The 15,707-nt window shown below is 44.6% G+C and overlaps 1 protein-coding gene across 9 annotated transcripts in view; it reads left to right on the top strand.

The window, feature by feature from the left end:
* Nucleotides 1-15,707, top strand: part of LOC135512341 (zinc finger SWIM domain-containing protein 8-like) — a 212,671-nt gene that overhangs the window by 161,913 nt on the left and 35,051 nt on the right. For all 9 annotated transcript variants that reach the window (XM_064934265.1, XM_064934271.1, XM_064934266.1 and 6 more), the window contains one exon: nt 8,607-8,684. In XM_064934265.1, coding sequence (XP_064790337.1) covers nt 8,607-8,684 — 78 coding nt within the window. The remainder of the gene's footprint in view (nt 1-8,606; nt 8,685-15,707) is intronic.

Raw genomic sequence — 15,707 nt, 5'->3', positions numbered from 1 at the left:
TGTTTCAAGGGGTTTTGGGATTAGTGTTCATTTGGAGAGCACTCCAGGATGCTTGTTAGGATTTGACTGAACTGTTAGTGTCTTCTGCTCTACCATTGAGAATTATTGCTGCTACTGCATGCTTGAGGAAATAAGGGTTATTGTTTCAATCATTGATTGATTGATTGAATTGACTTGTTTCCCCCCCTAATATCAGCAAAAGGGTGTAATTTAGTGAACGGTGGAAATAACACTAGGCCTGAATGTGTTGACCGTGTTCTAAGTGAGTTGTGTGTGGCCAGTTGTTATTACTGTCTTTGATGTGCACTCTTGCTCTCGGCCAGGGCTGTGCTCTCTGACCCCTCAGTGTTGACACAGAAAGCTTCCCGAGGATACCTTCCTCTGGACACCGGCCCTTCCTCTGTAGTCACTAAATACCACAGACGCACCCTGCCCCTCAGCACTACTCCATTGATTAGTAGTGCTGCTTCTTAAGGGATTTCAGTCAATGCCTTGGGACATCTGTGGATGAGTGCACCAAAACAGAAGAGCATGAAGATATCCCTCGTCGGTAGCAACTGAAGAGAAAGCATTTAACATGGCACTTATGAATGCTCTTAAACAGACTCTGTTTGTGCGTTGAAGTAGTCGTTGAAGGGCTTCTTCAGCTGTAGGAGCCAGTAGTCCATGTGGTTTAATGGCACAAAGCCATGAGAGAGGAGAAGTTAACTTTCCTGTGGCCCGATGAGCTGCGTTTTCTGGCACTCTCGCCCCCCCCCTCCCTACCCCATGGTCCACTACTGCTATCATGGCCTTTCCTCTCTCACGTCCTCTATATGAGGAGACTCACCGGTTTGCTCGTCTTTTTCTCAGTAAGTGTACTCGGAATCACAGATGCTGGGCCTAATTGAATGTGCACACATGTGGCTATAAATACTTACGAGGAGGATGGGAGTATATTTTCTTTGAAATGTCGATAAATGCCTTGACGAGGTGTCGGTCTCTGTCTGTACGTGTGTGTGTGTGCTAGTGTTTGTGCCAGTGCTAGAGTGGTGTGTGAGGGAGAACAGGGGATGTAATTTGGGATGTTGTATGGGTGTCAGGTTTGGCCTTTAAGAAGAGGGACCATGGGGGCTGTATAGAAGGGGTGGGGATCATGAGATAATGGGGCATTGGGGCTGTATAGGGGGAGGGGATGGACTGACGACAGTCAATAAAGGATGACCCTGGGGTCAGGAGTTCAGAGGTCACCCATTGTTGAGAGGACTACTTGATGGTGTCTGGTGACGGTGTGGAAGCAAGGGTGTAGTGATGAGAGCATATTAAGACAACCGAGTGGCAATAGGCTGGACAAGTGTGTATCTGCTGCATACAGCAAGTTGTGGGTATTTGTCTGTGCCTCTGTCGTAGTGGGATTCTGTATCCTTGTGGCGAGTGAGGTTACAGATGCCTGCCAGAACATATAGCTCTGGGTCTTTCCTTTGTGTCGTCCCTCTCTCCTCTATAATTGAATAGACATAGTGAAGGCTGGCAGCTCCTTCCATAGCAGCTCCTTCCATGGGGCTGCCATTTAAAGCCCTGGACCCCCTTCTACATCATACTGCCTCTCTGCTATAGACAGTTCAGTCACTCACAGGGGCAGTACAGCAGCACAAGCTATCCTCTCTGAAGCTAAAACGGCATTACATTTACATTTACATTTAAGTCATTTAGCAGACGCTCTTATCCAGAGCGACTTACAAATTGGTGAATTCACCTTCTGACATCCAGTGGAACAGCCACTTTACAATAGTGCATCTAAATCATTAAGGGGGGGGGGGGGGGGGGAAGGATTACTTATCCTATCCTAGGTATTCCTTGAAGAGGTGGGGTTTCAGGTGTCTCCGGAAGGTGGTGATTGACTCCGCTGTCCTGGCGTCGTGAGGGAGTTTGTTCCACCATTGGGGGGCCAGAGCAGCGAACAGTTTTGACTGGGCTGAGCGGGAACTGTACTTCCTCAATGGTAGGGAGGCGAGCAGGCCAGAGGTGGATGAACACAGTGCCCTTGCTTGGGTGTAGGGCCTGATCAGAGCCTGGAGGTACCTGCGGTGCCGTTCCCCTCACAGCTCCGTAGGCAAGCACCATGGTCATCTATCCTCTCTGAAGCTAAAACTGCATTTAAACCAATCCTACTCTATCCTCCGGCACATCTGATACAGATACACCACATACGTTTTTTTAAATGACCTATGTGACCTGGAGGTAGGAGGTTAAGGGAGAATATAGTTGTTTCGCCCCCCAGAGCCGAGCCATTTAAACCAGGATTGCCTCAATTGGTGTCCAGCTGTTTTAAGTGGCTATGCGTAATGTGTAAATGTACCGCTCTGAGGCACTTCCAGAGCAGCCTAGCAAGAAAGTGACTCATGTAGTTTCTTTTTTCAACATCTGTCTTTATGCTTAAATTCGGCAAGCACACATCCTCTTTTCCTGTTCCTCATTTTTGACTGATGGGTCTTCTGCTCTGTTCTTGTAATGCTCCCTTTTTGTCATCATTGCCTTCCTCCCTCATTCTACCCTCTGCCCTCCTTTCTATTCTGTCTTGGGTCAAAGGCTCAACAAATGTAAAAGTCTCAGCGAAGGCATAACATCTGAACAAAACACAAAACTGACTGCACCACAGTTGAATGAGCCCCCCCCCCCCTCTTTTTTCATCTAGCCTATGATGCTCTATTTACAACTACCCTCAATAAATAACAAATGGGAACATGCCTAAAGACGTCATTTGACCAGTTGAGGCTGCTGACGGGAGGACGGCTCAAATTAACGTCTGGAACGGCATCAAACACATGGTTTGATACCATTCCACGTATTCAGCTCCAGCCATCCAGTATTTCACCTTTGCCTAATTCCCCGTTTGAAATGTGGATTTAGTCGGCCTATATTCTCCGATGTTCCTCATCATTTCATCAGTCTGAATTCGGGGAAGGCAGAGGGTTGATATTGTACAGTAGGTACTAGTTAGTAGTTAGAGCATGTTTGCCAGCTTTCATAAATTACCCATTTTCTTATTGTACTTGGCTAGTAGAACAGGATGTTTTGTAACAGTGAGGCTATTTCTGTAGAGTGCTTACTCAGGGATGTGTGGTTTAGCGCTCCCTCAGAAGATTTGTAGTGCAGCTGGACTAGCGGCACGGTCTTTAGGGGGAACTCGTCTATTTGACAGAATGGATACACAAATACAAAACTCCTATATTTTGCTGAAGCGATTATAAGCATTTTTCAAATGGACTTTTGACTCTTGTATTGGTTGAAGTTGCAGATAATTATTCCACCTTCAGCTCTATACATCTACTGTACATTGTGAACTTACTGAATGGTTTCTTCGTGGCTACAGATGCAGACCTAAGATCAGAACATGGTTTCCCTTTAAAAGAGTCCGTGTTCTAGCTCTCTCTCTCTCTCTCTCTCATCTCCTCCTCCCAGTCCCCTCTATATAGTAGTGTGTAGTATATATATAGTAGTGTGTAGTATATATATATAGTAGTGTGTAGTATATATATATAGTAGTGTGTAGTGTATATATATAGTAGTGTGTAGTGTATATATATAGTAGTGTGTGATAAAGTGCCTCTGAAAGGCTGATTCAGTCCAACCTCAAGGGGTCTGAGCAGATTTCTCACATGTCATCTCCCCCTGATGATTCCTATCAGAGGGCAGCGCTGTGGACTGGTGCTACATGTTTTGCTCCTATTCCCTCCCAGACCAGGCTACTAATAGAGGGCTTTTAGCCAACAACACCAGACTGTAGACATGTTGGCCCATAGTCTTTAGAAAATGGATAGAATTGAACTCTCTCTCTCGCCCCCTCCTTCTCTCCCGCTGTTCCTGTCTCGCATCTCTTTCTCACTCATTCCCCCTACTATAGCTTTCTCCCTCTTTTCTTTCCTCATCTTTAGCTGTCAAATCACATTATATTGGTCACATACTCATGGTTAGCAGATGTTAATGCGAGTGTAGCGAAATGCTTGTGCTTCTAGTTCCGACAGTGCAGTAATATCTAACAAGTAATCTAGCAATTCCCCAGCTACTACCAAATACACACAAATCTAAAGGGGTGAATGAGAATATGTACATATAAAGATATAGATGAGCGGCATAGGCAAGGTGCAATAGATGGTATAAGATACAGTATATACATCTGAGTAATGTAAGATATGTAAACATTATTAAAGAGGCATTGTATAAAGTGACTCGTGATCCATTTATTAAAGTGGCTAGTGATTGGGTCTCAATGTAGGCAGCAGCCTCTCTGAGTTAGGGATTGCTGTTTAGCAGTCTGATGTACTTGAGATAGAAGCTGTTTTTCAATTTCTCGGTCCCAACGTTGATGCACCTGTACTGACCTCGCCTTCTGGATAGTAGAGGTGTGAACAGGCAGAGGCTCAGGTGGTTGTTGTCCTTGATTATCTTTTTGGCCTTCCTGTGACATTGGGTGCTGTAGGTGTCATGGAATGCAGGTAATTTGCCCCGGTGATGCGTTGTGCAGACCGCACAACCCTCTGGAGAGCCTTGCAATTGAGGGAGGGGCAGTTGCCGTGCCAGGCTGTGATACAGCCTGACCGGATGCTCTCGGTTGTGCATCTGTAAAATTTCTTCAGCCTCAGCTTTTGCGCCTCCTTCACCTAGCTGTATGTGTGGGTGGACCATTTCAGTTTGTATGTAATGTGTACGCCAAGGAACTTAACTTTCCACCTTCTCCGCTGCTGTTCCTTCGATGTGGATAGGGGGATGCCTCCTCTGCTGTTTCCTGAAATCAACGATCATCTCCTTTGTTTTTGTTGACATTGAGTGAGAGAGAGTTTTCCTGACACCACACTCCGAGTGCTGGGAGTACAGGGAGTATAGGAGGGGGCTGAGCACGCACCCTTGTGGGGCCCCAGTGTTGAGGGTCAGCGATGTGAAGATGTTTCCTACTTTCACCACCTGGGGGTGGCCCATCAGGAAGTCCAGGACCCAATTGCTCAGTGCGGGGTTGATACCCAGGGCCTCCAGCTTGATGATGAGCTTGTAGGGTACTACGGTGTTGAATGCTGAGCTGTAGTCAATGAACAGCATTCTTACATAGGTATTCCTCTTGTCCAGATGGGATAGGCCTATAAGAAGGTAGGAGAAAGATGGCGTCATGGTTGGATTTGCCGAAGGGAGGACGGGGGAGGTCTTTGTATGCATGGCGGAAGTTAGAGTAGCAGTGATCGAGTGTATTCCCCCCCCACCCGCCGCGCTTAGTGCAATCCATATGCTGATAGAATTTGTTCTCACATTTGCGTCGTTAAAATCCCCAGCTACAATAACTGCAGCCTCAGGATATATGGTTTCCAGTTTACATAGAGGCAAGTAAAGTTCCTTGAGGGCCGTCTTGGTGTCTGCTTGAGGGGGAATGTACATAGCTGTGGCGATAACTGACGATAATTCTCTTGGGAGGTTTGATTGTAAGGAATTCGAGGTCGGGTGAGCAGAAGGAGTTGAGTTCCTGTATGTTGATATGATTACACCATGAGTCCTTAATCATGAAGCACACTTTCCAGCCCTTCCTCTTCCCAGAGGTGTTAATCTCTTTCGCGCTTGATTACACCACTGTTCCTAGGCTGTCATTGAAAATAAGAATGGGTTCTTAACTGACTTGGCTAGTTAAATTAAGGTAAAAAAAATATATATCCCGATAGAGCCATGTTTCCGTGAAATGGACTGTTACAATCTGTCGTCTCTTAGGAAGGCAACCCTTGCTCGAATTTTGTCTACCTTGTTGTCAAGAGACTGGATGTTGGCAAGTAGTATACTCAGGAGTGGTGGGCGATGTGCACGTCTACGGAGCCTGACCAGAAGGCCGCTCCATCTGCCCCTTCTGCGGCGCCGTTGTTTTGGGTCGGCTTCTGGGATTAGATCCATTGTCCTGGGTGGTGGTCCAGATACAGGATCCACTTCGGGAAAGTCGTATTCCTGGTCGTAATGTTGGTAAGTTGACGTCGCTCTTATATCTAATAGTTCGTCCCAGCTGTATGTAATAAAACTTAAGATTTTCTGGGGTAGTATGTAAGAAATAATACATTAAAAAAACAAAGTACTCCATAGTCCCCTCGCTTTTAGTCCTTAGGAAACTATCTCTGTCGGCACCATCTTGCAGTGATCTCCCCTCTCTCTTGCGCACCCCCTTCCCCTCCTGACTCTTTTGCTCACACCCTCCCCGTCTCCTCTCTTCTCTCCCTGTCTGTCATACTCCTACTGTGTGATGGTGTGTGTGTGCATGTAGAGGGTAATTAAGACGTCTTTGTGTGTGTGTGTCGCGCTCGCTCTCCCTCCCTCTCTCTGCGCCAAGGTTTGATTGGCATCTCTGTTCTGTTGACTCCCCTGCTCTCCTATGAGCCAGCACCAACAAGCCCATGTACTAAGTTGGAAACAGCGCTCTGGCTAATGAAATGTCAATGAGACGGCTACATCTTTAAAGGTACAATATGTAGAAATCGTTCTGCCATTTCCTGGTTGCTAAATTTCTAATAGTTTGCCTAAATTCAGTTTGGGACAAAACAAGCAAGTGTAGGGAGTAATTTTACTAAACTGCTAAAATATATTTTCAATAACCCAAAAGATTATATTTTCAGCAATATGAAGCTTGTGTACAAAACCGAAAGTAAAAGACGGAAAAACAAAACTTAAGTATGTAAACCATGGAAATAGCGCGCCGAGAACAGATCCACCACTTCTTAGACAACAATTTCTATGTGAATACGGTAGGGTCACCCAAAAAGTTACTTATTTCAGCTTTAAAGGACATTTCTGCCATTGCTCTTTCTCTGAACATGGCCCAATAAATAATATAATTTTCTAATCTCTGCCGCTGCCGCTTTGCAATGAGCTCTGGCAGCATCCTGTGGTCCCTCCATGCCTTCCTGCTGCGCTAAGCAGGCGGCACGTTCGATATACAGCCAACTCCCATTCCCCCTTGGAAAGGCCACTGGTTGTGCGCGGGTGGGTGGGTGCGATCCTGGCAAGTCAATGAAAACACGCTTCCCATGCTCTTTGAGTCTGGCTTTGTGAAGCACCATGCTGTTTGTCTGCAGTGATGTGCTCTTTGTGTGTCTGTGTGTGTGAGAGAGAGTTTCTGAGTTTGTGTAGGTCTTTGTGTGTGTGTGTGTGTGTCCCGTTAGCCAATCAATTATTGGCCTTATGGCTGAATAGATAATAGACTCCTTCGCCTCATTTCTGGGGCATGGAGGAGAGGGGGGTTGTGAGATGGGTTGAGGGAAGCAAAATGGGAGGGAGTATTGAGTGATGGGAGGGAAGAAGAATGGGCCTCATCATGAGGAAGAAAGAGGTAGGAAGAGGAGGGTCAGACTCTGAAACCAGTGAGGTTGTTCTTTCTTCTTCTAAGTGGTAGTTGGAGGCTGTGCGTTAGAATGAGTTAGAATTGGCCATAGCCACAGTCCTCTGTGTTCATCCTGGTGAGCAGCCAGCTCTGATAGCCGGGGTTTGTTTGAGCTGCACTATCAATAGTAGGATAGCCACTGGAGGCAGGAGCACAGCTTCTACTGGGCGACTCTGACATACCGCACATACTCAGCATGTGACCGTGTGTTTGTCTATGAATTCCTGTTAACTAAGGTCTTGTGTAAGATTTGTTTGTGTGGTTTTAGATGAACAAGTTTGTGTGTCAGTCCTTTTGCTCTGTTCTCCCCTCCACAGAGGAGATGGCTGCTGTCTCTCTGAGCTCCATGAAACATTAAAAGGAGATTCTGGGTGGTGGAGAACAACGGAGCCACCTTCTGTACTGTCACTCTACCTTACTGTTGTTTTCTCTCTCTCTCCATCTCGCTTTTTTATTTTTATTTCTCTCTCACACACACACACACACACACACACACACACACACACACACACACACACACACACACACACACACAAAAGGGAGGAGTCGCATGGTAGAGCACTGATGAAACCCCTAGACAGAATGCACGTTTCACATGATCACCTGGAAAATATTCAGGCTGAAGCAACTCAAACCAGTTTGCACACACACTCACACGCACCACTCTCTCCCCTCCTGTTGCTTAACAAAAGTCTTCAGCCCTTCACCATATTTCCCTTTGTTGGTCTTTTTCGGAGAACCACCCATTCCCCTAACTTACCTGATCTGTTTGTGTGTGTGCGCCTTGTGTCTGCATGCAGTATAGCAGCCTCCATTCTTGAGGACTACCAGACAGTAGACAGTATTTGTTTTCTAGACCTTGGCGATTAGTTGAATCAGTTGTGTAAGTGCAGTGCTAGATAAACGAGAGGATTGAGAAAACACATTCCTAGTACACAGTACTTTGATCAAGTCAGTCATGATATTCCTGGCTTCCTGGTGGGCTAGAGGTAAACAAATGCTAACCCAATGCTCTTCCTCTCTCCCTCTCTCCCTGACTCTCTCTTTCATAAACTTCCATGTGGGTGTTTTTGTGTGTTTGCATTGAATGCCAGTTCTGAGGCAGCCCTCCATGGCCCAGATACATGCCTGGCTAAAGCCAATATTTACGATGGTGGTTTCTCCTTACCTAGAAGAACTGTCATCTCCCTGACCTTGAACTGTTTCCCTCTCTTTGTCCTTTCTGAAGGCTTTCTGAAACCGACACAACCAACAGGAGGGACAGACACACGGACAGCACACGAGGACGTCTCCACGGCAAGAAGAGGTCAGAGACTGTGTTTTCTGTGTGTGTGTTGGTGTGCAGGGCTGAAAACTGCAACCAAAACGACACCAATTTTTAGTTGGTCGCTAAGGTGCCAGTGAAATAAAGGTAGCTGGTCAGTTTAGTTTTTGGTTAACAAGTAACTTTTTTTATAATCAAGATTTATTCATAACAGCAATGTCTATGCAAACCAGCTATTCCAAAAGTTTTTTTCTGAAGTCTTGGTTGAATCTTTACGATGTGCAATTCAGTTATCATGTGCTGTTTGAATGAACATTTCTTAAGGCTTTCCGCCCAAAAACGTCCCAATTCAATGTTGACTGCAAAGTAGGCCTACCTGCAGAATATCATGATGATTTCTATCAATCGCCAGCCAAACAAAGGTATCTTGCTAGGTGTGCTTTTGAATTAAAGGGCAACTACACCTTCCTCCAAAAAATGTTTTCATTTTTCCCAGTGGTCTCCTGATGTGGTTTAAGCATTGTTGTGGACTTTTTTTTCTATAGCAGTAGGATTTTGAGTGAAAATCTGAAAAAACAAGAATCAAGGATTTGTTTTTACAATGAAAGCAGAATTAATCCAAAGATAAAACTGATTTTATAGAGCCCTACAAACTGCAGAGTGACCGTTCAAAAATCTTAACAATAACATCTCTATGGAGATTGCGCAAAGGTTTTATTTATCCAAACAATCAATGTAAATATGATATTGTCAAGGTAAAATGTAATGGAGGGTAGGTCATTTTGGCTACTTGCTCGGCCCACAAATGAAAGAAAACATTTAAATGATACGCGCATCATCAGTATTCTTTTCATTCAGGCCAGTAGCTTTTAGTTGGCTAATAATGACCGTCTTTTAAATTCTCATGCCCTTGCCAGGCAAATGTAAAAGATGGTCATTATTAGCCTGGTTCTGTATGGAATTAATGTACATTAATAAAGGACACAGGTCAAGACATTATTGTGAAAAATGTGTGTGACCATATCGTGCTGGTGCCATGAACTTAAAGAGTTGGTGGTGGTAGTGGCACTAGTGGAAAAAGTTAAGCTTTGTGTGCATCCCTGTTAAAATACTTTTTATTTTTTTAATCTGTTTTCACAAAGTCCATAAGGTGTTATTTTATTACACAGCTAATCTGTACTAAAGCTAGCTATTAGTATTCATGGTTTAGTATAGTCGTTAGCTTCCTTGACCCATACACCATTTAACAACAAACACCCTGCGTAGGCCTATTATTGTTGAATTAGCCTTTAATAAAATTTTAGTACTCATTGATGGGAAACATTAAATTTAATGGTCCTAATTAATGTGCCTTTAATCTGCACAGTGTACTGTTTGTACTATTAATGTTCTGGTAAATCTATTTGTAGTGTTTTTCTCTGTGTCAAGGCTTGTGTTTCACGGCATAGCAGATACACAATAGAGTGCCCTCTGCACCCAAGGATGAATAGAATGGAATATGCACAAGTACAGTTCAACTAAGTTTGTTGAGTCACTTTCCCTATGCTTTTTTTCTAGGTAATTTTAGTAGTGATTTGGATGTCAAAGTGCCCTGCTGTTGCGAGGGAAAATACATTAAAGGCTTATAGAATTATGGAGATGCTCAGTTGTAGCATTCAATGAGGTATCACTCATTTGATTTGATGGCTTTTTCTCTACTTTATCATTACTGACTGACTGTCCTCTCTCTCCCGTCTCCCGCTGTGCCGGGAAGGGGTCTGGGTGCCTGTGTGTGTGTGTGTGCCTGCGTCTGCGTGTTTGAGAGAGACCGAGGGAGACAGAGAGTCCAGACGTTTTGTAGCAAGGTCGGCAGCAGTCTGATATTAGCATGCTGTCCACTGTGGGGAAGATAAACAGCCCTCTGTCATGATAAAAAACAACAGTCCCTTCATCTTTGATGTGCTCCGACTCCCTAATTGCTTTTATCTACCCAGAGCCAGAGAACACGCAACGGCTGGATCTATCTTTATTAATCCCCATTCCCTCCCTACCTGATTACACTGCCTCTGCCTGCCTGGACTTGCCGGGTCTGTGGCCAAGAGAGACTAAAATACCCAATATATCTAGGTGAAGATATAGAGTTTAAGATGATATGTAATTGTTATTTGTTTGTGTTGTTTTGTTGTTGTGGGCTCATTACGTCATGGGTCTGTAACTATAGACCTAGGCTTAGTAGACCTAGAAACGCTCTGACCAGCCCTTAAAAGTAAATACTTCACATTTCCTATTTTCACCCTCTTAAGTGACGATTGACTATAATCATGTAATTCCGGCGCTTACCTTGGTGAATTGCAGTCTGGCGAAAAAGGGGTGAGGTCCATAAGAATACTCACCTCTGCTCAAGCTCCCCCAAAGAGATTTGATGCTTGAGTGAGTGGCTTGTGTTGTCTGCCTTAGCAGTATAATGGGTCTCTGAAAATGGGTTGTCTCCTGAAGCCGCATGCTTCTATCCTTATTGATGCACATTTTTCTTGATTCAAAAATGTGTATCTTGATACAGTTTTTAAAAGAAAGAAAACTGTGGGGTCGGCCTTCCATACAACTAAAATAAACGTCCGTATTGGAGGTGGTTGTGTGAAGTACATCAGTCTCAATGCTCTCAATCGTGTATGTGATAAAAATCCCTTGTGTGAGCAATGGCATCACCTCATCACTTCTGTCAGCAAGAACAAACATGATGACAAATGTATAGTGATGGGTGAAATAATCGTTACAGTTACATATTGCTCTATTATTTTGGACGGCATTATATCGATATTTTGACTCCAAGTATCGATTTGTAGGTCGGTGGGTCTCTAGACTAATGTTTTCTTTTCCCCCTGGTGACACTAGTGCCAGTAACTTTTTCAATTGGTTGCACCAGCCTATGATTTGGTCGCACCACAATGTTGTTGCGGTGGCACGCAATAGAACAAATTAGTTAATTCAATTACATTAATTATCATCTTATACAATAATTCACAGTGCTTTATTGAGAAAAATAGACTACGGAGATGGTATGATTACGGAAAAAAATTAAGCAGGATTGCATGATTCAAGTCATTTTGATGTGTAAACCAGTGTTTGAAGCACATTGGCTAGATTGCTAAATTGCCACTCCTATTTGCCATATCTTCAATCTAAGCCTACGAGAAAGTGTGTTCCCTCAGGCCTGGAGGGAAGCAAAAGTAATTCCACTACCTTAGAATAGTAAAGCCCCCTTTACTGGCTCAAATAGGCGACCAATCATCCTGTTACCAACCCTTAGAAAACTTTGGGGGAAAATTGTTTGACCAGATACAATGCTATTTTAAAGTAAACAAATTAACTGACTTTCGGTGTTGAAGGAGATTCAACAAGCACAGCACTTACACAAATGACTGATGATTGGCTGAGATAAACTGATGATAAAAAGATTGGGGTGTGCTGTTTTCTTGGACTTCAGTGCAGCTTTTGACATTATCGACAATAGTCTGCTGTTAGACCATAGTCTGCTGTGCTATGGCTTCACACACCCTGCTATATTGTGGATAAAGAGTTACCTTTCAAATAGAACACAAAGGGTGTTCTTTAATGGAAGCCTCTCCAGGGCATCAATAATTCTCCAGGGCAGCTGTCTAAGCCCCTTACATTTTTCAATCTTTACTAATGACATGCTCAAAGCCAGTGTGTCTATATTGGCAGCCCCATCAAGAGGACCCTCCAGGATGATGTATTTTGGGAGAGAGTGGTAAGCAGCCTGAACCTCCTGAAACCTATAGCAGTAGCCCTTGCACGGATTGAGGGAGACAATGCCATCTTGTCTGATGTTCAGACTGCTTGCAGATGTAAGATAAGAAATCTGTACTACCCTGCCAACTTCACTGTTGTTCCAAGTAAAGGAAACTGCTGTTCTGAAATACATCAAAAAGCATGGAGATTTCTGCCTGAAGCCCATACACGCCACGGCGTAAATGTTGGACCCCAAGTATGCTGGCAAGAGCATCCTGTCTGGTGCAGAGATCAACGAGGCCTATGGTGTCATCACTATCATGTCTCTCCACCTTGGCCTGGATGAGGGCAAGGTTCTTGGCATTCTGGCGAAGTACACTTCCAAGCAAGGGCTTTGGGATGGAGATGCAAAATGGCAGTCATGCCAACATATCTCATCAGCTACCTGGTGGAAGGGACTTTGTGGATCTGAGGCTCTTTCCCCTGTTGCCTCCGTCATCCTCCAAATCCCACCAATATCAACCGCCTCAGAGAGCAACTGGTCCTTGTTTGGGAACACACACACCAAAGCATGCGACAGGCTGACTAATATAAGGGTTGTAACATTGGTGGCCAACTGGGCAAATGTTGGGCTTTTTGAGCCTGACAACAATCCATCCTCAACAAGGTTGGAAAATGACAATAAAGATGAGGCCTCAGAGTCTGGTGTTTTAGAGGTGGACATTGAGGAGGTCCAGGGAGAAGACATGGAAGCCTGAGAGGAATACAACCAAAGCTTTAATATCTAGACTATAATTTTACAGATGTACAGTACTGTGCAAAAGTTTTAAGCAGGTGTGAAAAAATGCTGTAAAGTAAGAATGCTTTCAAAAATAGACATATTATTAATAGATTTTATTTATCAATTAACAAAATGCAAAGTGAGTGAACAGAAGAAAAATCTAATCAATATTTGGTGTGACCTCCCTTTGCCTTCAAAACAGCATCAATACTTCTAGGTGCACTTGCACTATGTCAGGTGTATGATTAAACAATTATACCAAACAAGTGCTAATGATCATCAATTCAATATGTAGGTTGAAACACAATCATTAACTGAAACAGAATCAGCTGTTTTGGAGGAATAAAACTGGATGAGGAGCAGCCAAACTCTGCTAACAAGGTGAGGTTGCTGAATGCAGTTTACTGTCAGAAGTCATACACCATGGCAAGAATGAGCACAGCAACAAGACATAAGGTAGTTATACTGCATAAGCAGGGTCTCTCCGAGGCAGATTAAGGCAGACAGGGGTTTCCAGATGTACTGTCCAAGCTCTTTTGAAGAAGCACAAAGAAACGGGCAACGTTGAGAACCGTAGATGCAGTGGTCGGCCAAGGAAACTCATCTGCATCAGATGAAAGACACATCATGCTTACTTCCCATTGCAATCGGAAGATGTCCAGCTGTGCCATCAGCACAGAATTGGCAGAAAACAGTGGGACCCTGGTACACCCATCTACTGTCCGGCGAAGTCTGGTCAGAAGTGGCCTTCATGGAAGACTTGCGGCCAAAAAGCCATCCTCCGACATGGAAACAAGGCCAAGCGACTCAACTATGCACGAAAACACAGGAACTGGGATGCAGAAAAATGGCAGCAGGTGCTCTGGACTGATGAGTCAAAATTTGACATTTTTGGCTGTAGCAGAAAGGCAGTTTATTTGCCGAAGGGCTAGAGAGCAGTACACGAATGAGTCTCTTCAGGCAACAGTGAAGCATGGTGGAGGTTCTTTGCATGTTTGGGGCTGCATGTCTGCAAATGGATTTGGGGATTTGGTCAAAATGAATGGTCGCCTCAATGCTGACAAGTACAGGCAGATACTTATCCATCATGCAATACTATCAGGGAGGCATCTGATTGCCCCAGAATTTATTCTGCAGAATGACAACAACCCCAAACATACAGTGAAAGTCATTAAGAACGATCTTCAGTGTAAAGAAGATCAAGGAGGCCTGGAAGTGATGGTTCCTGAGGCTGCCTAAATCCACAGAAGAACTGTGGTTTGTTCTCCAAGAAGTTTGGGCCAGCCTACCTGCTGAGGTCCTTCAAACTGTGTACAAGTGTACCTAGAAGAATTGATGCTGTTTTGAAGGCAAAGGGTGGTCACTTTGCATTTTGTTAATTGATAAATGTAAACTATTAACATGTTTATTTTTGAAAGCTTTCTTACTTTACGGCATTTGTGCCTAAAACATTTGCCCAGTACTGTATGTTGAAAACGTTTTTGGGAGATGCGATGGATCATTCAATATTCCCTTTTGTTGTTCAGTGAAATCATCCCATGTGAACAGTCAACTCATTTTAATTAAAGTTCAATTCTTAATTTATATTGGCAGGATTTCATAATTATGATAAGGTAAAAGATAAAAGGTTTGTTTCTGTCTCCATATGATATGGTAAATATATCTAATGCAAAAAACATCTACATTTAAATGGTATTAATATTAATTTGCATATATTCCTGTTAATTTCCAGTGGAATGAATATTACCCAAAATGTGCAACCCTAGGCATACTGTTTGACTGTTTGACCAAATCAGGCTTTTAGCTTCCCAAAAAAGAGGTTTTGAGTGAGGTGACCAACTAGAATTTGCAAGTCACATTGATGCGACAAATTTAAAATGTAACTCACACAGCCAAGTCAGTGTCGCATAATGTAACTAATTGTAGCAGTTTGGAACCCTGGGGTGTGTGAGTGTGTGTGTGGGCGGGCGCATGTGTGTGGGCATGCACGTGTGTGTGTTTAGGTGCGTGTGTGTTTAGGTGCGTGTGTGTAGGCAGGCACGTGTGTGTGTAGGCAGGCACGTGTGTGTGTAGGCGGGCACGTGTGTGTGTGTAGGCGGGCACGTGTGTGTGTGTAGGCGGGCACGTGTGTGTGTGTAGGCGGGCACGTGTGTGTGTGTAGGCGGGCACGTGTGTGTGTGTGTTGGCGGGCACGTGTGTGTGTGTGTCGGCGGGCACCTGTGTGTGTGTGTGTGTGTGTGTGTGTGTGTGTGTGTGTGTGTGTGTGTGTGTGTGTGTGTGTATAGGCGGGCACGTGTGTGTGTGTGTGTGTGGCGGGCGCGTGTGTGTGTTGGCGGGCGCGTGTGTGTGTTGGCGGGCGCGTGTGTGTGTTGGCGGGCACGTGTGTGTGTTGGCGGGCGCGTGTGTGTGTTGGCGGGCGCGAGTGTGTGTGTGTTGGCCGGCGCGAGTGTGTGTGTGTGTTGGCGGGCGCGTGTGTGTGTGTTGGCAGGCACGTGCGTGTGTGTGTCTGTAGGCGGGCACGTGCGCGCGTGTGTGTGTAGGCGGGCACGTGCGCG

The sequence above is a fragment of the Oncorhynchus masou genome, chromosome 24 (genome assembly GCF_036934945.1).
Source record: "Oncorhynchus masou masou isolate Uvic2021 chromosome 24, UVic_Omas_1.1, whole genome shotgun sequence".
In the NCBI taxonomy this organism is placed as follows: Eukaryota; Metazoa; Chordata; class Actinopteri; order Salmoniformes; family Salmonidae; genus Oncorhynchus; species Oncorhynchus masou.
The sequence above is the reverse complement of the archived record's forward strand: the minus strand, read 5'-3'. Positions and strand labels throughout refer to the sequence as shown.